This window comes from Ailuropoda melanoleuca, chromosome 18, assembly GCF_002007445.2.
Source record: "Ailuropoda melanoleuca isolate Jingjing chromosome 18, ASM200744v2, whole genome shotgun sequence".
NCBI classification, from domain to species: domain Eukaryota; kingdom Metazoa; phylum Chordata; class Mammalia; order Carnivora; family Ursidae; genus Ailuropoda; species Ailuropoda melanoleuca.
This window is the reverse complement of record NC_048235.1, coordinates 32,565,737-32,589,659: the sequence shown is the minus strand read 5'-3', so window position 1 is coordinate 32,589,659 and position 23,923 is coordinate 32,565,737. Positions and strand designations below refer to the sequence as shown.

Genomic DNA, 23,923 nt, shown 5'->3' with positions numbered 1-23,923 from the left:
TCAAAATAGGCATATAAATCAATGGAACAGAATAGGGAGCCTATGCATATATGGTCAATTAATTTACAATGAAGGAGACAAAAATATACATTGGGAAAGTACAATGTCTTCACAATATGGTGTTGGGAAAGCTGACAGCTACATGCAAAAGAATAACATGGGACCACCATCTTAACATGTACAAAGATTAACTCAAAATGTATTAAAGACTTGAATGTAATATCTGAATCCATAAAATTCCTGGAAAGAAACATAGGTGGTAAGCTCCTTGACACAGTCTTAAAGATTTTCAAAAATATATAAAGAACTCATACAACTCAATAACAGAAAAAATTCTGATTAAAAAATGGAAAAAAGGATCTGAACACATTTTTCCAAAAAGGGTATAGACATGGCCAACAGGCACATGAAAAGATGCTCAACATCACTACTCATCAGGGTAATACAAATCAAGGCTACAATGAGGCATCACCTTACAATTGTCAGAATGGCTAGAATCAAAAAGACAAGAAAAAAGTGTTGGTGAGGATGTGGAGAAAACGAATATTTTGTGCACTGTTGGTAAGAATGTAAATTGGTGCAACCCCTATGAGAAATAGTATGGAGTTTCCTATATTAAAAATAGAACTACCATATGATCTAGTAATTCCACTATTGGATATCTATCTGAAGAAAATAAAAATAAAAGCACTAATTAAAAAAGGTACACCTCTGTTCATTGCAGCATTAGCCAGGATATGGAAGCAACCCAAATGTCCATCCATAAATGAATGGATAAAGAAGATGTGGTATAGATATACAACACATTACTACTTAACCACAAAAAATAATGAAATCTTGATACGTGTGACAATGTGGATGAAACTTAAGGGTATTATGTGAGTGAAATAAGTCAGAGAGAGTAAAACAATTACTGTATGATTTCGCCTATGTGTGGAATCTAAAAAACAAAACAATCAAAATAAAACCCAGACTTACAGTCACAGAGAACAGACTGGTGGTTGTCAGAGGGGAAGGATTTGTGTAGGACAAAAAAGATGAAGGGTATTAAGTATAAGCATAGAGGTATAAAACAAGTCATGAGGATATAATGCACAGCATAAGGAATATAGTTAATAATGTATTAACTTTGTAGGTGATGGACTGTAGACTTATTGTGGTGATCATATCACAATGTGTACAATGTCAAATTATTATGTTGTACACCTGAAACTAATATAAGATTTATGTCAAACATACCTCAACAAAAAATAAATGAACATACAGTATAAAATAAAAAAAAAGAATTGGCTAATTGATTCACCATTTCAAGGTTTTGTTTTATTTTTAATTCAACAAGTAAGTTTGAATGTCATTTATATGTAGCACACTGATTTACAATTGCTGCTTTAAATCTCAGATGCCTTATAATTTCTGGAATGTATGCGCTTGTATTTCCACGTTGACTAGCAGCCTCTGAACCATCTTTGTTCTCCCTTTATTTTATGACCTCATGAGTGTAAATGCTTGTATGTAAGTATATATGCATATGGACATAAGCTTGTACATCACTGTAACCATGCTTTCCCAGTACAGACTTGTTTGGTTCTTCCAAAACTCTCACACTTACACTTTGATTATAAATGTAAACAGGAGCTTTAAGAAATTAAAAAAGTAAATTAAAATAAAATCTCAGTTATGTTTCTTTGTGAAGCAGGAAAAACTAAAAGCTCAGAAATCTATGATTAAAATGTTATAATTCAAAAATTTGATGAAAAATCACCTCTCATTTTAGTCTAATGTTGTGCTTAAAACACATACATACCTTCTCATATGAAGATCGAGGATAGGTTATAACATCCAAAAAGCAAAGTTATTGGATAACTGAGGCCTAGTTTAATTATCTTTTTAATATTGTATGTGAAATAATTGGCAGCACCAGGTTCAAATCATTCAGTGTACAGGTGATAATCATCATGGAATATAGTATTTGATAATTACATAATTTAACACAGCTAAATATAAATGAACATGTTTTGTTACCATTTGTGTACCGCAAAGAGTGCCATCAGCCACATAGGCATAATCTCTTCCACCTGAACTCACTGATGACCCAGGAGTAATAGACAGGCATACATGCCCTTGAATATGTGAATAAACTGCAGATTGAACATCATTTTTATAAGTTTTCTTACGTGGCCAGACACAAGCTAATTTTCCACAGAGAACATCCCTGAAATGAAAAATAAAATTCCTTATCATTTTGTCTTTTAATGATACCAATTTCCAAATAAGTATTATATTACATAAATGTTGTTTAACAGATGGTATAAAACTGGCAGAAGATGGCAGAAAAAAATGCCAAGATAACATTATCCTATGGTGCACAACTGAATACAACCTGATTAGTGCTGTAAATGAATCAAATACGGTACACTAAACTGAAATTTGCAGTCATAGCTTCATTTATTTCAGAACTCAACTTTTTGTCTAGCCTCCAGTTGACCTAGAGCATTCATCATATTTTACCACATTTTTTAAATAATAATTTTTTATTATGTTATGTTAGTCACCATACAGTACATCCTTAGTTTTTGATGTAGTGTTCCATGATTCATTATTTGAGTATAACACCCAGTGCTCCATGAAATATGTGCCCTCCTTAATACCCATCACCAGCCTATCCCAATACCCCCTCCCCTCTGGAGCCCTCAGTTTGTTTCCCAGAGTCCATAGTCTTTCATGGTTCATTCCCCCTTCTGTTTACCCCCCCTTCATTCTTCCCTTCCTTCTCCTACTGATCTTCCTGCTATTTCTTATGTTCCATAAATGAGTGAAACCATATGATAATTGTCTTTCTCTGCTTGACTTATTTCACTTAGCATAATCTCCTCCAGTCCCGTCCATGTTGCTGCAAATGTTGGGTAATCGTTCTTTCTGATGGCTGAGTAATATTCCATTGTATATATGGACCACATCTTCTTAATCCAGTCATCTGTTGAAGGGCATCTTGGCTCTATTCCACAATTAAGCTATTGTGGACAAAGCTGCTATGAACAATGGGGTGCATATGGCTTTTCTCTTCACTACATCCTTATCTTTGGGGTAAATACCCAGTAGTGCAATTGCTGAATCATATTTTACCACATTCTTTGGGAAAATTCTTCACCTGCCTCCACTTTGATATAGGTTGGCCAGTCTGGTCATTTGTTACCCAACATTTCCTGAGAACAGTTGGTTGCATTTATTAACTCTGTGTACCTTTTGAGCCCCTCTTGTTAATGCCCATTGTCCTTGCCATGAACTTTAATGAGTACATCTCTGTAGTATTCAGACTCTTCATTTTGATCCCAAGATTTTTCCAACATGTCGATACTTCCAGTGGTTCTGCACTTCTCTCTTGAGAATTAAGTAACTTTGAGATATTTTTTATGCCACAAGCATACCAAACAGTATCCCATAAACTCTTTAGCCATTCATAATCTATCACTGGATAAAATACTAGCTTCTCTAAGGTTTACAATATTCCTAGGTTATGCCCTGGAATGTAATCTATGCCATTTCTTGCTCTTGGAGTCACTCAAATCTATGAATTCTCATTTTCAATGGAAACAACTATTCTTAACTATTGATATGTGCTTGTCAAGCATGTCATTATTATTTCTTAAAAAGTCTTCCCTTAGAAAATTTTATCCATTTGTCCTAAAAGACCGTTTTGGATTCTTTTAACATCACAAAGATTAGGTTAATGGCACAATGAGGTAAAGATTCAAGTGAAATTGGGAGCCAAAATCTAAATCTCTTTTTAAGCTTTTCTCCTTCCCAGCATAGACTGTCTTAGATTTAGAAACTTCCTTTGGTTGTGATTCCATTCTCTTTCTAAGGCACCTATCTTAAGCCAGCTTTGCATAGTAGGTTTCTTTCTAGTCTGGCTATTGATTACAAACACTTGCTCCAAAGTCCTTTCTCTCAGAATTTGTGTTTATGGTTGAATTCTTGGAACTAACAGGCTTTTATTTTCTGGAAAAGAGTCACAGTCTTCTTAGAGCAGATGAATTGTGCTAGTGATTTGATTTTAGGAAAATGTATGCACCATTATTATCTCAGATGAAATCTGGATAAGTCGTGCTTGCTAGAGTTTCACAGTTTCTTCCACCTTTTCTGTCCATACTTTCACAAATAATCTTAGATGAAGGGTAGTTGACATGCCTTCTGGTCATCAGGGAGAGAGATTAAGCATGGCTGGTTTATCACCACCTCCTATTTTTGTTGGCATCCACTGTGGTATAACACAGTCTGCCTGATCACTGTTGCTCTGTATTGGTATCTAAGAAGGTGTGACTGATTAAATCTTGTCTTTTGGAGATTATATGGGTCTCCTTATCAGATCTCCCCTCATCACTATTTTGTGATTCCAGACATTCTCTTTCAATCTATTAGTCTTCTTGCATTGGGGCATGGGGGAAATTCTGCATCCTCTACATGTCAAACTTAATTTATAGTAAACTCATGTGGATGCAAAGTGGTGGATACTATCTTAGTCCCACCCAACTGGACACTTTCTTCAGCTATTTATAATCTTCATAAAGGAACTAAGTTTTGTTTTGTTTTTATAAACATGCTGAGTGTAGTTCTTACTAAAGTATTTTACAATTTTTCCTGACCATGTCTTTGGAGGTTAAGGAAAATCCTGCTTCTCCCTGGAACACTAGACTCTGAATAGTTTTATATTCTCTCTCCATTCCCTTAGTTCTTGAATTTGGATCTGTATCTATTTTTTAAGCCACTTTAAGTTATCATTAACATCTACAAAGCTATACATATTTAATGCAAACAATATGATGAATTTGGGGATGAACACACACTCATGAGTCCATCAGCATCATCAAGGACATAAACATATTCACCACTTTCCAAAGTTTCCTCCTACCTTTGTATAATAATATTAATGATTATTTATTAATATTATTAATTTATTATTTATTAATATTAATCATTATTATATAATTTATTTATTATTATATTATTTTAAACTATGTTATGGCAAGAACACTTAATATAATTATTACCACTCAGCAAATTTTAAGTATACAATACCATATTTTTAATTGTAGTAACTATTTTGTGTAGTAGATCTCCAGAGCATATTTATGTTACTACTTTTCCAGCTTTATTGGGGTATAATTGACAAACTTATAAGACATTTAAAGTGTACAAAGTGATGATTTGATATATGTATATATTGTGAAAGGATTCTCCCCATTGACTTAATTAATACATTTATCACTTCATTTATTTATCCTTTTTGTGTGTGAGAACATTTAAGTTCTACTCTCTTAGCAAATTTCAATTATATAATACAGCGTTATCAACTAGTCACCATAGTAGACATTGGATTCTTGGACTCTATGCATCTTAAAAATGAAAACTGGTACCCTTTTACTAACTTAGAGATAACTATTTTTCTACTCTCTGTTTATATGAGTTTAACTTTTTTTTATTCCACATTTAAATGATACTATTTAGTATTTGTCTTCCCTGGCTCATTTCACTTAGCATACGGATGTCCAGGTTCATCCATGGCGTCACAAATGACAAGATTTCCTTCTTTTTAAAGCTGAACAATATTTCATCGTATACATAGCGCTTTTCTGATCCATTTATCTGTTGCTGGACATGTAGATTGTTTCCATACCTTGGCTATTATGAATAATGCTGTAATTAAATCTTCTCAAAAATATTGACTTCATTTCTCTTGGCTATACAGTTAGAAGTGAGTTTACTAGATCATATGGTGGTTCTATTTTTAATTTTCTGAGGAAACTCCAAATTATTTTTCATAGTGGCTGAACCAGTTTATATTCCCATAAACACTATACGAGAGATCCCTTTTCTCCACATCTTTGCCAGCGTTTGTTATCCATTGTCTTTTTATAATAGCCATCCTAACAGGTGTGATTTGATATCTTATTGCAGTTTTGATAGGCATTTCCTTGTTGATTAGTGATGCTTAATACCTTCTCATGTACTTGTTGGCCGTGCACATATCCTTGGAAAAGTGTTTGTTCTATTCCTCTGTCCACTAAAAAAATATTTTCTTGCTATTGAGTTGGAAGATTTCTTGCATATTTTAAATATTATTCCTTATCAGATAGTTTGTTTGCAAAGATTTTTTCCATTCCATAGTTTGCATTTTCATTTTGTGTATGATTTCATTTTCTAAGTTGAAGCTTTTTAGTTTGTTTTACTCCTACTTGTGTAATTTTTCTTTTGCTGCTTTTGCTTTCAGTGACAGTATAAAATCATTGCCAAGACCACTGTCAAGGAAATTATCATGTGTATTTTCCTCTAGGAGTTTTACAATTTCATGTCCTAAATTCAAGTCTTTTTTTCCACTTTAGTTGATATTTGCGTACGCTGTGAGATAGAGGTGCAGTTTTATTTTTTTTTCTCCTGTAGCAATCCAGTTTTCTCAATGTGATTTATTGAACAGTCTATCATTTCCCCATTGAATAATCTTTGTTCTGCTGTTGAAAATTAATCAATTGTGTATGCATGTATTTATTTGTAGGCTGTCTATTCTGTTCCATTAGTATGTGTCAGTTTTTATGCCAATATCATACTCTTTTAATTACTATAATTGTTTCTTTTATAACTATAGTTTTTTGATACAGTTTGAAATCAGGAGATGTGATGCCTTGTTTTTCTTTCTCAATATTGCTCTGGCTCTTGGGGGTCTTCTGTGGTTGCATATAATTAAAATTTTTTTTTCTTGTCTTGTTCTTGGTCTTGGAGGAAAAGCTTTGAGCTGCCGCCATTAAGTATGATGTTAGCTATGGGCTTGTCATATATGAATTTTATTATGTTGAGATGCAATACTTCTATACAAATAAGTTTTTATAATAAAATGATGTTGAATTTCATAAAATGCTTTTTCTGTACCTATTGAGATAATCATGATTTTTGTACTTTATTTTGTTAATGTGGTGTATCATAGTGATTGATTTGTGGAGGGTGAATCATCCCCGCATCACTGAAATAAATGTCACTTGATCATGATGTATGATCCTTAAATGTACTTTTTTTTTTTTTAAGAAAGAGAGAGAACAGTAGGGGAGGGGCAAGGAGAGAATCTTAAGAAAGCTTCATGCTGATCGAGCCCCAATTCAATCTCACAATCCTGAGATCATGACCCGAGCTGAAATCAAGAGTTGAGTGCTCGACCAACTGAGCCACCCAGGTATCCCCTTTTAATGTACTCTTTAATTAATTTTCTAATATTTTGTTGAGTATGTTTGCATGAACACAGGTTCATCAGGGATATTGGTCTGTTATTTCTATTATTATTATTATTATTAATTTATCTTCTTGTAATATTTTTGCCCAGCATTGTTATTAGAATAATATTAGCCTTGGAAAATGACTTCAGAATTATTTTTTCCTCTTCTGATTTTTACAAGATTTTGACAAGGATTGGTATTAATTATTTAAATGATTGTTAGAACTCACCAATGGAGCCATCTGGGTCTAGAATTTTGATTTTTTGGGATGTTTTTGATTAATGATTCAATCTCATTTGTTTTGGTTGGTTAGAATATTTTATTTGTTCATGATTCAGTTGGTAAATTGTATGCGTCTACGTTATTTATCCTTTTCTTCTACCTTGTCCAATTTTAGGGCATATAACTGTTCTTAGTTATTTCTTACGATCCTTTTTGTTTCTGTGATGTCAGTTATAACTTCTTCTCTTTCAATTCTAATTTTAGCTATATGAGTCATATTTCTTTTTTCTTAGTAGATCTAGCTAGTGGTTTGTCAATTTTATTTACTTTTTTCATAACATCAACTTTCAGTATCATTGACCTTTTCTATCGCCTTTTTAGACTCACTTCGTTCCACTCTATGCTATTTTCTTTCTTCTACTCAAGTTATGCGTAGGTCATTCTTTTTCTGGTATTTGAGGTTTAATTAAGTTGTTTACTTCAGATCTTTCTTCTGTTTAATGTAGACATTTATCACAATAAACTTCCTTCTTATAGCTGCTTTGCTACATCAAACATTCTGGTATGTTGTGTTTCCATTTTCATTTTTTCAAGGTATTTTTTGACTTCTCTTCTTATTTCTTCTATGACCCACTGGTTGTTCAGTAACATGTTGTTTATTTCACACAAATTGTGAATTTTCCAGTTTTCCTCTTGTAATTAATTTTTAGTTTCATACCACTGCAGTTGGAATAGATGTTTGATATTGTTTCCATTTCTTAAATTTATTGACTTTTTTGTGGCCTAACATACGCTCTCGTGAAGAAAGTTTATGTGCACTTAAGAAGAACATACTCTGCTGCTGCTGGATGCAATGTTCTATAAATGTCTGTTAAGTCCATCAGGTCCAATATGTAGTTTAAAGTTGATGTTTCCTTACTGATTTTCTGTCTGGATGATCTATCCATTGTTGAAAATGGGGTACTGAAGTCCCCTACCATTGTTGTATCGTTGTATGTTTCTCCCTTTAATCTATTGATATTTGCTTTACATACTTTGGCACTCCTAAGTTTGGTACATAAATATTTACTGTTACATTGTCTTGATGAATTGACCCCTTTATCATTATATAATGACGCCTCGTTTTATAGTCTTTGGCTTAAAGTCTTCTTGTCTGATATAAGTATAGCTGTCTGCCTTTTGTTTTGTTTTGTTTTGTTTGTTTGTTTTGTTTTGTTTTGTTTTGCATTTTGCATGGATTGCCTTTTTCCAATTTTCACTTTCACTCTGTGTGTTGTAAAGCTGAAGTCTCTTGTAGGGTCTTTTTTTTTTTTTTTTAAGATTTTATTTATTTATTTATTTGAGAGAGAAAGAGAGCATAAGCAGGGGAAGGGGCAGAGGGAGAAGCAGACTCTGGGCTGAGCAGGGAGCCTGAGATCATGACCTGAGCTAAAGGCAGATGCTTAACCAACTGAGCCATGCAGGCACACCTGTTGAGTCTTGTTTTATTACCCATTCAGCCACTGTATGTATTTTGATTGAAGAACATAGTCTATTTATATTTAAAGTATTTTCTGATAGATAATGGATTTACTATTGCAATTTTGTTAATTGTTTTTTGGTTGTTTTGTAATTCTTTTGTTCCTCTCTTGCTGTCTCCCTCTGTGATTTGATTTGATTTTCTGTAGCTTTATGCGTTGAGTCCATATAATTCTTTTTTTATCTTATGTGCATCTATTTAAGCTTTTGCTTTCTGTTTACCATGAGACTTACATAAAACAGCTTATATTTATAACAATCAATTTTAGCTGATAAAAACTCTGAACACATCAAAAGCTCTACATTTTTACACTCCTGCACATTTATATTTTTGAGCTCACAATGTGCTTTTTTTACATTATTTATAAATTAACAATGTATGGTAGTTACAGTCATTTTCAATTCTTTTGTCTTTTAATTTTTAATTAGAGTTGTGAGTGATTTACCCTCCACTATTACCACATTAGGGTATTCTGATTTTAACTATTTATTTGCTATTTCCTGTAAATTTTATTCTTTCATATGTTTTCTTTTCCTAATTAGCATCCTTTCATTTTGGCTTAAAGAGCCACATTTAGCATTTCTTGTAAGGTTGGTCTTGTGATGAACTTCAGCTTTTGCTTGTCTGGAAAAATCTTTCTAACATCTCACTGTCTTCTGGCATGCAGATTTCTGCTGAAAAATCTACTGATAGTTTTATGGTGTTCTCTCGTATATATCAAGTAACTTTTCTCTTGATGCTTTTAAGATTCTTGTCTTGTTTTTAATCTTTGACAATTTAATTTTAACGTATCTTGCTGTGGGGATTTTGGATTCATCTTTTTGTTTCCCCCCTGGGCTTTCTGAATCCCAATATCTATTTCTTTTCCCCAGGTTAGGGAAATTTTCACTCATTGTTTCTTTGAATAAGCTTTCTGTTCTTTTCTCATTCTCTTTTTATTCTGTTACTCCTATAATGTGTATAATGCTCTCTTTAATGGTATCCTCTAAGTTCCTTAAGCAATCTTCACTCTTTTTCTCTCTTTTTTAAGACATGATGTGTCTTAAATATTGGGACAGTAAATTTGGGGTCCAAATCCTTTGCTCCTCAGGAAGAAGCTGGCCATTGGGATTTCCCTTCCAACTGCATGGTGCTGTGCTAGTGGTGGGGTTTACAGAGAGAGTGTGTATCTACCTATTTCAGCATGAGTATTTTCTCATTTGCTCAATGTGTAGGAGTCTCAGGTATTTTCTGGATTTCTTTTAGAAGTAATTGCTCCATGTGTACGATAACATTCAGTGTGTCTGTGGTAGGAGTAAAATTCCAAAGTCTTCTATGTTGCCATCTTGGAAACAAGGATTTACAAAACAGCTGATAATAATAACAATTATTATTTTTTATTATTTTTATTATTATTTATATTTTTATTTATGTTTTATTACTGAATTTTTTATTATTATTTTGATTCTTTTGTTTTCAATACTCCCATGAAATTCAGGAACTATTTGTTATGGATTAAGCTCTCCTTTATTGGATTTCATAAATCCCTTAAAAATATTCCAGTAATCCCAATTCAGTCCTCCATAGGTACTGCCATGCTTTACATATCAGTATTTTGGAAACATGCAACAAAACAAAAAAGGAAATTTATTCCTCTCAATAATTTCATGTCTTAAAAGTCAAAGCACTTGCTTTAAGATTATTATCATTTATCTACTTAATAAAAAACTCAGTTTTAATTCTCAATAGAGTGCACAAGTTTCTGATTTTTGGTAGTTTGTACCCACTTCCTACGTCTGGTAATAAGCATGAGCTTTTTTTTTTTTTTTTTTGGTTTACTCTCATTATTAGAATATATCTGGGAAAAAATAGAGAAAAAGAAAACTGAATTACATTGAAGAACAATATACATAATGTTATTTGAAAATATTCTCCTGATATACAATTTACTGTCCATTACTCTTTAGTGTCTCTTGACAAGCAATCTATAATTTTTATGACTCAATAAAACAATTATTTTCTGTATACATACTTCTGATTACAAGATAATGGTTGTGAATTTTTTAAACCACAGTTTCCAAATTTATCAATGTGAGAATTGATTTCTTTGAAACAGGCAAATGGAGCAGCTTGAGCACCTAAAAATGCAAAGATGTCTGTTAAATTATTACTTAATCCAAAGTAAAATTTGTTCATAACAAAACCAATAAACTTTTATTGCATAAACAAAATATCATGAAAAAAGTCATTCTTTTCTTGTATGTGTACCCTGTGAATGCAAGTAGAAACAATTATCTTATCTAACAGAAAACAGAAAAAAATTGTATCTATTGTAGTAAAATTAAATTATTGTTAAAAATAATTTGCTGCCCCTCCCTGTGGGAATGCATACTGCCTCATCCAATTAGGCTTCACCTTGTAATCTGAATTTCTTAATGAAATGAGAGATTTGAAACATGTCACTTATGGGCAGAAAGTCTTGTGGGACTTGTGAATAGGAGTGTTATATCCTCGGGGCACCTGGGTGGCTCAGTCGTTAAGTGTCTGCCTTCGGCTCAGGGCGTGATCCCGGCGTTCTGGGATCGAGCCCCACATCAGGCTCTTCTGCTGGAAGCCTGCTTCTTCTTCTCCCACTCCCCCTGCTTGTGTTCCCTCTCTCGCTGGCTGTCTCTCTCTCTCTGTCAAATAAATAAATAAAATCTTAAAAAAAAAAGGAGTGTTATATTCTCTTTTTTTCTCTGATGGGAGATAAGCTATGTTTTAAGTAGAGGTTCATTTGTCCATCTGGGTATCATAGTCAAAGCAATATGGAATAGCAGAATAGTTGTATTGGATATATAAATCTGAGATATTTCAGGGTTGTTTCCATTTCATTAAACACATGAATTGGTACTTAAAAGTCGAGTTCTCCTGTAAAATACGCCCAAAATATGTGGCAATGTCACTGAAGCCTGGTAGTAGGTGATAAGAAAATTATCATTGGATAAGGAAGAGTAATTCATGGTATGTGAGGGTGAAACTGGGAGAAACTCTCTTCTCAATGATTGAAAGGCAGATAATAGCCTTAATGAACTTGTTGTCTTAGGCAAAGAAGTAGGGACACAGAATCTGTCTTGGTTACTTTTGGCTGTATTTTCTTGAAAAAGTACTCAAGAAAAAGAGAAACTAAACTCAGGATATAATCAGTTATTTTAGAGGCAATAATTAAAAAAAATCAAGAAAGCCTAGAAATGTATCCATTTTACAGGCATTGGGGTGGATAATGATGGTTGCTGGCTGATGTAAACTAGCCAAATTATCATGCTTATTTGATTATTCCGTGTCTCTTCAATGGTGGGTGCTTGTTGTTGGGTGTTGACCTGGTAGATTAATACAAAGATCTTCACATTATTTTTCATTTCCATGTATCTACCCACATATTTCTATCCTAGAACTCTCGCCTCTAATTTTCCAGTCTTTCCACATCCAGGCTCCCCATCAACAAACTGGCCCTTTGTCCTTGTTCATGAGTATTTCTATAACCTACCTCTGGCCAATTCTCCTTCCACAAAAAAACAGATAACCAGATGGTCAATATCTTTCAAGGCATCCTCCAAAGCGAGGTTGCACTGTGGCTACTGTTCCCCACCCCCACCCTCACCCCCACTTATACCCAGTGACTGAGCCAACACATCTATAAAGTAAGCCTAGGCTTGTTCTTCTTGTGTAAGTTGGTAATTGTGAAATCCCATGTATCCATAAGTGTGAGCTGAGGGAGATGTAAAGAGGAGAAAGGTGTACTGTTCTGGATTTCCTGCTCATGGATTTTTTCTTCTGCCCTCTCTTTTTGCCTGTTCTTGAATCCAGGTGAATGAATGACTTCTATCTATCTGACCATTTAACTTAGTGTACCTGACATAATTGAGCTTAAGCTGTACAGTTCTGAACAGATGTTTATTTGGTGTCTGAAAATCAGATTCTTTATCTTTACTGGGGTCATTAGTGTGACTAGAGTTGTTTTGTCAAAGTGGTATGGTTCTCCAGTTTAGATGGCACAACCTTGCTCCAGAACCCTAGAGAACTGCCCTGTCATTCTCCCAAAGAGGCTTGGTATAAGCCCTACATAGCATTTTTTTTTCTCACAACCTACACTTCTGATATTATTGGGGCTACTGGGTTTTATAATTCAGAATGCAGGGCTGCTTGCATTGCAGCTTGGACATGCTGCAGACCGCTTTTCTGTTTTTCACCTCATTCAACATTACAACATTTCATGTCATCTATTAAATGAAATGAAGCAGTACTTCCTCATGTGGAATATATTGCCTCCAGATCCCAAAGAGAACTACCAGGTGTTGTCCTTTTTAGTTCAATAAGATGCAAGATACATACAGTTTGCTTTTACTTTCCAGGGAAGTCAGGTCATAACCTCTGATCACTGGACTCTTAAAATTTTTACTGATAACAAATTTCTAAACATTTTTAAAGTCTGTTTCCTGCCCTTTATAGCACATATGTTTTATTTGATGTTCCAGCATTCTAGTGATGCTTTGATTATCTAGCTGGATTAGAACAAAATCATTGATGGAGTATACAATGTGGTATTTTCTAGGATGTCCACATCTCTACAACTACATTATGATTGAGAGCAGGAGAGTAAAAATAACTTGCAACAAAATTCAATATTAACGTCTTTATACATTCTATGTGAAAGCAAACTGTTTCCAATTATTTTTTCAGATAGGAACAGAAAAGAATGTATTTGTCAAATCAGTGTTTATACTCCTACCACATATCTGAGGCCATGTAAATCTGGTGTAGTGGGTGCAATTATTTAATCTACTACTTGTCTCCATTTGCTATAGATTATCTTCCGATGCCATCTGGTTTCTGCAAGAATCATGTTGAGTAATTAAATGTAGATATACAGTTAACCACCTCTGGATCCTTTAGATCTTTAAAGGTAGCATTAATTTGGGGTGCCTGGGTGGCTCAGTCAGTTGAGCATCTGACTATGGTTTCAGCTCGGGTCTTGATCTCAGGATTGTGAGCTCAAAACCACATTGGGCTCCATGCTGGGCATGGAGCCTACTTTTAAAAAATAGCATTAATTTCTAAAAAGATATAGTCACAGAGGCTTTCTCCATGGCCTTACTAAATAGGTCAAGGACATAATGATAGGATTGCACAAACTATTAATATGTCAAGCCTGATGACATACTCTAGGACTAATAAATATTTCCAAATGGATTTGTGGACATAGTGGACCCATTGTGCACTGAAAGTTATCAAGGACTCTATTCCCTAACCCCTACAAGTCCCCACTATCACAGAGACACCGTGATGACACTGGGTTTCTGGTTATCCGGGTCAATGCACACTCTTTGTCCACTAGTTTCCAAAATGCTTGGGTATTTCCATTTCCCGCATGAACAGATACCTAATTAAATGATTGTAGGTCCATTTGAGGATGTGCTAGAGAAATTGTTAGCACCTATGCTTGCCAAGGTGTTGTGTAGTTTCCCTTCTGGGACTCTAATCCTCTAAGTCAATGAGTTTTGATTCTGAAAATTGGCTTAGGTTCAGAATTTAGACATGGATTATGGCATTTATTAATGTAACTCTACTCAGTCCCCTAGTTATCCATTTTTTAATTTCCTTTGATGGTACAAATTGCGTAATATTCTATTATCTATCTTCCTGATTGTCTGTGGACTAGGTATCCATGTCTGCTGCTCTGTCCCTACCACTTATTACAATTATTTTATCCATCTGGTTTCTGGAAGCCAAGCACTGGTCTCTGGCCTTGATTTTTTCAAGACCTTATCAATCATGCCCATTGCTATCAGTGAGCCTACTTCTATAATACCATCTCCTCCTATCACCCCTGGCCTCCAGAGAAGGCCATCCTGAACACTTAAAGTGATTTTGATACACCTTTCAGCACCACATTGCCTATGGCATTGGGTCTTTTTGTTGGGACTATTTGGCTTTGCACTTAAAGCATATATATTACAGTATATCCATTTCCCTGAGACTTTTCTTCCTTTCCTCCATTATTTCATGGCAATTCCATCATTTAAATTTCACTTACAGTGAGCCATCCCATTTTTTCCATGTCTCTGGAAACAATTCTAATAGAAATTTTTACCATCTTCTGGGTTTTCTAGCCAGGGTGTTAATTCCTATTATCTTGGGAGAGTGTCCCCAATACAATAAACTCTCTTATCTAATCTTATGTTCCCCTATCCAGTGTTATGATCAAGCCCTCTCAGAATCCAATTCCATGTAAATTCCCTTGATTCTGGCAGTAAATTCCGGCTAGGACCTACAGCTCCATTGGGGTATATTTCTTTTACTCCCTTGTAAGTTCCAGCAAATCCTGGCTCTATTTTGCTGTGCCTTAACTCAATTTTCAGCTTTAGTGTCCAAGACAGGTAGGAGAGAAATCCTAATGGGGATGCAATTTGTGTTATGAGTGATAGACTTCCACATTATCATCAAACAATAGGAACATACAGCATTCTTAATCGGGCACAGGTGGTGGTGTGAGGGATCAGAGCTGTGCCATTTTGTAAATTCAGTAGTTTCAGAAAAGTCTGGAGGCTAAAATTGGGGAAAACATATTTTCAACTGTTCCCATCTCAATTGTAGTTCTCATTCTTTTTCCAGTCAGAACATTAATCATGGTAAAACATAATTGACTGAGAATTTAACCTCCTCCGAAGTTCCTTCAATTTGATAATTAAGTCTTTAGCTTTTTCTAACCTCCCACTTTATGAGATGAAAACCTCATTATGAGTTAACGGGGGCCATTCAGCATACTCTTTGATTTCAAATAAACACCTTTTTGTTATCTTTTCTTAGATCTCAATGATGCTTAGTAATAGCCATCTAATACCCCTGTCCTTATAGTTACTATTTCCCCCATACATTTCAATTGTACCAGCTAATGGATTATCTTTTACTATCCCAGTTCACTCAGTGAGGGTATTATCAGCTTTCACCAGTGATGGCATGCTCATTCACAGCTTGGGAGTAAGTAACTCAGTTTTGAAAATGATTTTATAGGCTATTTTTTCACACCACTCTCAGGATCAACTGTTAATGATTAGAACTTCCAGAAGCCAGCATCTAGATGAGGTATAATGTGAAAGCTATTTATTAGTGATTACAACATCTGGAAGTGAGAGACAGAAAGTAGGATAGAGCAGATAAGAAGTCAAACAGAATTTCAGGCACAACAAAGACTTGATCAACCCTATGGGTAGCTGTCTGCCAGAGTACAAATTGTGCCTGAATTGTGCCTGATTAGACTACAATGGTCAGGTCTTTATACCCCACCTCAATTAATTATTGGATTTGTGCTGTCCTGGGAAAGGTGTGCTTTTGGGTGAGGTGTCTGCAGTTAAGACAAATCCTGGAGGAGTGAACTGACAGCTGGAGATGATATGATGACAGCAGACAGTATTTTCCTTGTCCATTACACCTCATTTTTTTACAGCATTCTATTTTCTTTCCTATAACTGCACTTAGCACAATTAAATGTTTCATATTTCTTTTGTATTTAAGTGTTTACTTTCTTTGTCTCTTGATCATAAGCTCCACGAGAACAATAGTCATGTGACAATTTTCATCTTGTTGAATATTATCAGTTCTTTGTACGTGGTCTGCCTTAAGTACAGTCTTTTGCCCTATAGTTTTTCATAACATAAGAACAAGAAAAAAGTGCCTTCTCCAGATAGGAGTGAAATAAATGAAGAAAGGAGGGATGACTGAATGAACTACATCAAAAGATCAAATTTTGACCCAGTTGGGTAAGTTTTGTGGGATACTAGAGCATATATTAGAGGAGGAAATACACATTAATGGTTAAGTCTTACCTAAACACCCTTATTTTAATTAGAACTCAAAAAGATGTCAGATGACAAGTAGCTCAATTCTGGATCAAAGATTTACTTAATGAAAAAGAAGAGTATGGCCTGGACAATCCTTAATGGATCTTATAGGGAGTATTATTTAATTTTATTTTTAAAGGATATATTAAACCTTGGTCTAAAGTTACTGTAACAATGACAAATAATATTTTTTAAATGAAAGTAAACATTTAAAAAGTAAAACAGCAAAGAAACAACCAAATGAGTGGAATCCTGAAAATACAGCCTACAGAAAATACCACTCATCTCTGATTTGGGAGATTATAGCTCTGCTGCTCTGGTTAAATGTGGGTTAAGTCACTTAATCTGAAACTTGTACTAAGGAAAAGATTCAAATAATTACAAAGACAATGTAGATTGCATACCATGTCATTTGGTATAAACTATAGGCCTTATTACTGCTGGGCAAATAACTGAAAAAATGGTGCTTATACTACTTTTTCTCAATTAGTAAAGATCTGAGTACATTCCAATGAGTAATTTTGATCTACTCAAATTTCATTTAATCCATCTAAAAAAATCATATTGGGGTATTATGAATAGTTACTGCCTAAAAAGCAAACATATATGCACAACTCTTACGTGAATTGGAAAAACTGTTTCAAGAGAAAATATAAAAATGAATTTTGGTAAGTGGCCTATAACTACTGTTATCCTAGCATTTTCTCAGTTAAGAAATATGATTGTACTTGAATGAAATTCACTCTGAACTTCTTGTTTTATGCCATTAAAATTAGATCATGAAGATGTGAAGCAAAAGAAATTTAAGTATATTTCTATAATTTACTGACTTGCCATTCCAATCTCTATGTAAATTATGAGTAGTAAATGTGGATTTTTCCCCGGGTTGCTAAGTACAAAAAGCAAAAATCAAACCATGAGAAGAGGAATGTACAGTATTATCCTGGAGATACTATACTTATATCCTATAAAAACATCTTTCTTAATTCAAAGTTATTCTTTATTGAGCTTGTGATTCAAGTTCTTCCACTTCTAGAGTTGTGTGATATGTATTTTATCATATAGAGGAATCCAAATTTAAGGTAAAAGAAATTTATAAGAAAGAGCAATACCTTCTCCGAATATCTGGGCACACTGGTTATCAGCAGTTTGGCATCGTCCATTATAACAATATGCAGTTCCCAACCTGCACAACATGCCATTGGATGCATAAGTGTCAGAAACACAATTACTAGATGTTCCATTGCAATATTCTGTAAAATCACATTCTTGATCAATACTCTTTCTACATGGAGTGCCTGCTACTGATATCTAGGAGGAAAAAGAAAGAGAAAATCATGTTCTTGTGAATGACTATTCTTACTTAGTGAAGAGATTTATCAAATAAAATATGCCTAATTATTGATATTTGGGGGAATCATAGAATTCCCGAGTTTGTGAGCTTTCTGAAAGAAATCTCAGGTACAGTATTCATTATGAAGCCTGAAGCTGTAAGAAGTCTGTCTCAGATATAAAAGGATCCCTTCTGACAGAGGGCTTACAACCGTTCTGTGGTCTGCATTGGGAGGCCATCTGACTCCATCTGCATTCAGAGGGAGCCTAAATGGGTAAAACATACCTATTCCTCAAAATTGGAGGACCAATGCCTCTACCTTTTTGTTCTTGAAGTGACCAAAAGCCAAACTACCTGGTTTCAATTTCTTGCTTGGATTTTCACTAGCTTATTTGTCTGGATGGGATACATAATCTCTCTCATTTGCAGTTGCTTCGTTTGTAGACTCAGGATAATAATCATTCTCTCAGAAAGTTGTTGTTAGTATTAAACCGAGTTAAACTGGATTATTTGTTTTTTGGGTGTTGAGTTTGATATATTCGTTATAGATTTTAGATACTACCCTTTATCAGATATGTCATTTGCAAATATCTTCTCCCATTCTGTAGATTTCCTTTTAGTTTTGTTTTTTCCTTTGCTGTGCAGAAGGTTTTATCTTGATTAAGTCCCAATAGTTCATTTTTGCTTTTGTTTCCCTTGTCTTTGGTGACATGTCTAGTAAGAATTTGCTACGGCCAAAGTCAAAGAACTTTCTGCTTGTGTTTCCCTCTAGGATTCTGATGGTTTCCTGTCTCACATTTAAGTCTTTTACCCATTTTGAATTTATATGTGTATGGTGTAAGAAAGTGGTCCAGTTTCATTCTTCCACATGTTACTGTCCAGTTTTCCCAACATCATTTGTTGAACAGACTGTCTTTTTTTCCCATTGGATATTCTTTCCTGCTTTGTCAAAGATTAGTTGACCATATAGCTATAGGTCCACCCTGGGTTTTCTATTCTGTTCCATTGATCTATGTGTGTTTGTGCCAGTACCATACTGTCTTGATGACTACAGCTCTGTAATATACCTTGAAGTCTGGAATCATGATGCCTCCAGCTTTGCTTTTCTTTTTCAGAGCTGCTTTGGCTATTTAGGGTCTTTTGTGGATCCTTACAAATTTTAGGATTGTTTGATCTAGCTCTGTGAAAAATGTTGTTGGTATTTTGATAGGGATATCATTAAAAGGGTAGATTGCTTTGGGTAGTATAGACATTTTAACAATGTTTGTTCTTCCAGTGCATGAGCATGGAATGTTTTTTTTTCCCCCAATTATTTGTATTCTCTTCAATTTCTTACACCAGTTTTCTGTAGTTTTCAGAGTACAGACCTTTTACCTCTTTGGTTAGGTTTATTCCTAGATATCTTATGGTTTTTAGTGCAATTGTAAATGGGATTGATTCCTTGATTTCTCTTTCTGCTGCTTCATTATTGGTGTATAGAAATGCAACAGATTTCTGTACATTGATTTTATATCCTGTGACTTTGCTGAATTCATGTACTAGTTTTAACAATTTTTTGGTGGAGTATTTTGGGTTTTCTACATAGAGTATCGCATCATCTGCCAATAGTGAAAGCCATACTTCTTCCTTGCCTATTTGGGGTCTTTTATTTGTTTTTGTTGTCTGATTGCTGAGGCTGACTTCCAGTACTATATTAAATAGTAATGGTGAGAGTGGACATTCCTGGCTTGTTCCTGACTGTAAAGGAGAAGCTCTCAGTTTTTCCCCACTGAGGATGGTATTAGCTGTGGGTCTTTTGTACATGGCCTTTATGTTGTTGAGGTATGTTTCATCAAATAATCTAGCTAAGAAATGGGGTGAAGACATGAACAGACATTTTTCCAAAGAAGACATCCAGATGGCTAAGAGACACGTGAAAAGATGTTCAACATCACTCATCATCAGGGAGGTACAATCAAAACCACAATGAAATATCACCTCACACCTGTCAGAATGGGTAAAATTAACAACCCAGGAAACAACAGGTGTTGGCAAGGATGTGAGGAAAGGGAAACCCTCTTGCACTGTTGGGAATGCAAACTGGTGCAGCTACTCTGGAAAACAGTATAGAAGTTCATCAGAAAGTTAAAAATAGAACTACCCTATGATTCCACAATTGCACTGCTAGGTATTTACACAAAAGATTCAAAAATACAGATTTGAAGGGGTACAAGCACCCCAATATTTATAGCAGCATTATCAACAATAACCAAACTATGGAAATAGCCCAAATGTCCGTCAACTGATTGAATGCCTAAAGAATTTGTGGTATATATATATACACACACACATAATAGGATATATATATATATATATATATATATATATATATATATATTACTCCACCATCAAAAAGAATGAAATCTTGTTATTTGCAAACATATTGTGGATAATGCTGCTATGAACATTGGGGTGCATATGGCCCTTCTTTTCACTATGNTCTCAGGCTGATTCCGTGGATATTCCTGCTGGTCTGGTACCTATCCAGCTCAACTCAGGGGACCGGCTGAAAAAGGGGTCCCCTACTCCTCCGCCATCTTAACCTCCTCCGGACCACATCATCTTAATCCAATCATCTGTTGAAGGTCATCTCAGCTCCTTCCACAATTTAGCTATTGTGGATAATGCTGCTATGAACATTGGGGTGCATATGGCCCTTCTTTTCACTATGTCTGTATGTTTGGGGTAAATACCCAGTAGTACAATGGCTGGATCATAGGGGAGCTCAATTTTTAACTTTTTAAGGGACCTCCACACTGTTTTCCACAGTGGCTGTACCAACTTGCATTCCCACCAACAGTGTAAGAGGGATGCCCTTTCTCCACATCCTCTCCAACGTTTGTTGTTTCTTGCCTTGTCAATTTTTGCCATTCTAACTGGCGTGAGGTGGTATCTCAATGTGGTTTTGATTTGAATTTCCCTGATGGCTAATGATTTTGAACATTTTTCATGTGTCTGTTAGCCATTTGTATGTCTTCATTGGAAAAGTGTCTGTTCATATCTTCTGCCCATTTTTTGATTTATTTGTTTCTCGTGTATTGAATTTGAGCAGTTCTTTGTAGATCTTTGATACCAGTCTTTTATCTGTAGTGTCATTTGAAAATATTTTCTCCCATTCTGTGGGCTGCCTCTTAGTGTTTTTGACTGTTTCCTTGGCTGTGCAGAAGCTTTTTATCTTGATGAAGTCCCACAAGTTCATTTTTTCTTTTGTTTCTCCTGCCTTTGGAGATGTGTCACGAAAAAAGTTGCTGTGGCCGATGTCAAAGAGGTTACAGCCTATATTCTCCTCTAGGATTTTGATGGATTCCTGTCTCACATTGAGGTCTTTCATTCATTTGGTGTTTACCTTTGTGTATGGCATGAGAGAGTGGTCAAGTTTCATTCTTTTACATATAGCTGTCCAATTTCTCCAGCACCATTTATTGAAGAGACTGGAAAAAATTCCACTGGATGTTTTTTCCTGCTTTGTCAAAGATTAGCTGCCCATAGAGCCTAGGGTCCATTTCTGGAGTCTGTATTCTTTCCCATTGCTCTATGTGTCTGTTTTTGTGCTAGTACCATGCTGTCTTTGTGATCACAGCTTTGTAGAATAGCTTGAAATCAGGCAACATGATGCCCCAGCTTTGTTTTTCCTTTTCCACAATTCCTTGGCAATTTGGGGCCTTTTCTGGTTCCACACAAATTTAAGGACTGTTTGTTTCAGTTCTTTGAAAAATGTCATTGGTATTTTGATCAGGATGGCACTGAAAGTGTAGATTTCTCTGGATAGCATAGACATTTAACAACGTTTATTCTTCTGATCCATGAGCATGGAACGTTTTTCCATCTTTTTGTGTCTTCTTCAGTGTCTTTCAAGAGTGATCTGTAGTTTCTAGAATATAGATCCTTTACGTCTCTTGTTAAGTTAATTCTAAGATATTGTATGATTTTTGGTGCTATTGTAAATGGAATCGATTCTCTAATTTCTCTTTCTTCAGTCTCATTGTGTATAGAAATGCAAATGATTTCTGAGCATTGATTTTGTATCCTGACACATTACTGAATTGCTCTATAAGTTCTAGTAATTTGGGGGTGGAGTCTTTTGGGTTTTCCATGTAGAGTATCATGTCATCTGTGAAGAGAGAGAGTTTCACTTCTTCTTTGCCAATTTGAATACCTTTTATCCCTTTTTTGCTGTCTGATTGCAGTTGCGAGGACTTCTAGTACTATGTTGAATAAGAATGATGATCCTTGTCATGTTCCTGATCTTAAGGGAAAGGCTTTCAGCTTTTCCCCATTGAGTATGATATTCACCATAGGCTTTTTATGATAGTTTTTATAAAATTGAGGAATGTACCCTCTATCCCTACACTCTGAAGGGTTTTAATCAGGAAAGGATGCTGTATTTTGTTAAATGCTTTTTCTGCATCAATTGAGAGGATCATATGGTTCTTGTCTCTTTTCTTGTTGATATGATCTATCACACTGATGGATTTGCGAATGTTGAACCACGCTTGCATCCCAGGGGTGGATCACACTTGGTTGTGATGGATAATCCTTTTAATGTACTGTTGGATCCTATTAGCTAGGATCTTGTCGAGAATTTTGGTGTCCATCGGTCTGTAATTCTCCTTTTTGATGGGGTCTTTGCCTGGTTTGGGGATCAAGGTTATACTGGCCTGACAGAATGAGTTTGGTAGTTTTCCTTCTGTTTCTATTTTTTGAAACAGCTTCAGGAGAATAGGTATTATTTCTTCTTTGAATGTTTGGTAGAATTCCCTGGGGAATCCGTCAGGCCCTGGACTCTTGTTTTTGGGGAGGTTTTTGATCACTGCTTCAATCTCTTCACAATTAATCGGTCTGTTTAAATAATCAAATTCTTCCTGTTTCAGTCTTGGTTGTTTATAGGTTTCCATGAAGGCATCCATTTCTTCCAGGTTGTTTAATTTATTGGCATAAAGTTGTTGATAGAAGTTTCTAACGATCCTTCCTATTTCATTCGTGTTGGTCGTGATCTCTCCCCTTTCATTCATAATTTAAATAAACCTTTCTTAAGGTAAATAATAACTGAGGGAATTCATTTTCAATAGTCCTAAATTACAAGTAATCATAAGGGGAGGTCTTCAGGCACAAAAAATATGATAATAAACAGAAATCTAAAATACAAAAGGAAATTAAGAGTAAAAAATGGAATAATTATTGTTCGTTATGAAATTCATTATTCCTTATTTTACTTTTCTGAACGATAAAAACTATATAAAGCAAAAATATATTTTGCATTTCTAGTATATGAGAGTGTCCTATTATAAGACCCATTAACTCCATGTGAAGTGGTATATTTATGAAATCAGATTCTGATTAATCAGAGATTTGTAAACTATGGGACAACCAGCAAAATGATTTTTAATGTGTAAATAAAAACCAACAGCAAAAATAAAATGAAGCTATGTGTTGTATACTTTTAGAGTTTATATTTAATTTTCAGAGCAACTGTAGGTCTTCTAAAAGGCTAGTGGGAATTGACACTAGTGTACCTACTTTAGAAAACAGGTCTCTGGTTTCCTATAAAGCTCCATATACATTTAACATATGAACCAACGATCTTATAAATGAAATAAAACTCTATGTTTATACAAACCATGCGTAGGAATATTTACAGCAGCTGTATTTTTATCACCAAAATGTGAAAATGACTGAAATGTTCCTCAACCAAAGG

The 23,923-nt window shown here is 34.8% G+C and overlaps 1 protein-coding gene across 1 annotated transcript in view; it reads right to left on the bottom strand.

Annotated features, from left to right (window-relative positions):
• Window positions 1-23,923, bottom strand: part of LOC105237318 (disintegrin and metalloproteinase domain-containing protein 18-like) — a 164,637-nt gene that overhangs the window by 69,614 nt on the left and 71,100 nt on the right. Inside the window, exons 13-15 of the mRNA XM_034647776.1 lie at window positions 17,969-18,167; window positions 11,012-11,117; window positions 2,023-2,212 (exon numbers count right to left, since the gene is read on the bottom strand). Of these exons, the coding sequence (XP_034503667.1) occupies window positions 2,023-2,212; window positions 11,012-11,117; window positions 17,969-18,167 (495 nt within the window). The remainder of the gene's footprint in view (window positions 1-2,022; window positions 2,213-11,011; window positions 11,118-17,968; window positions 18,168-23,923) is intronic.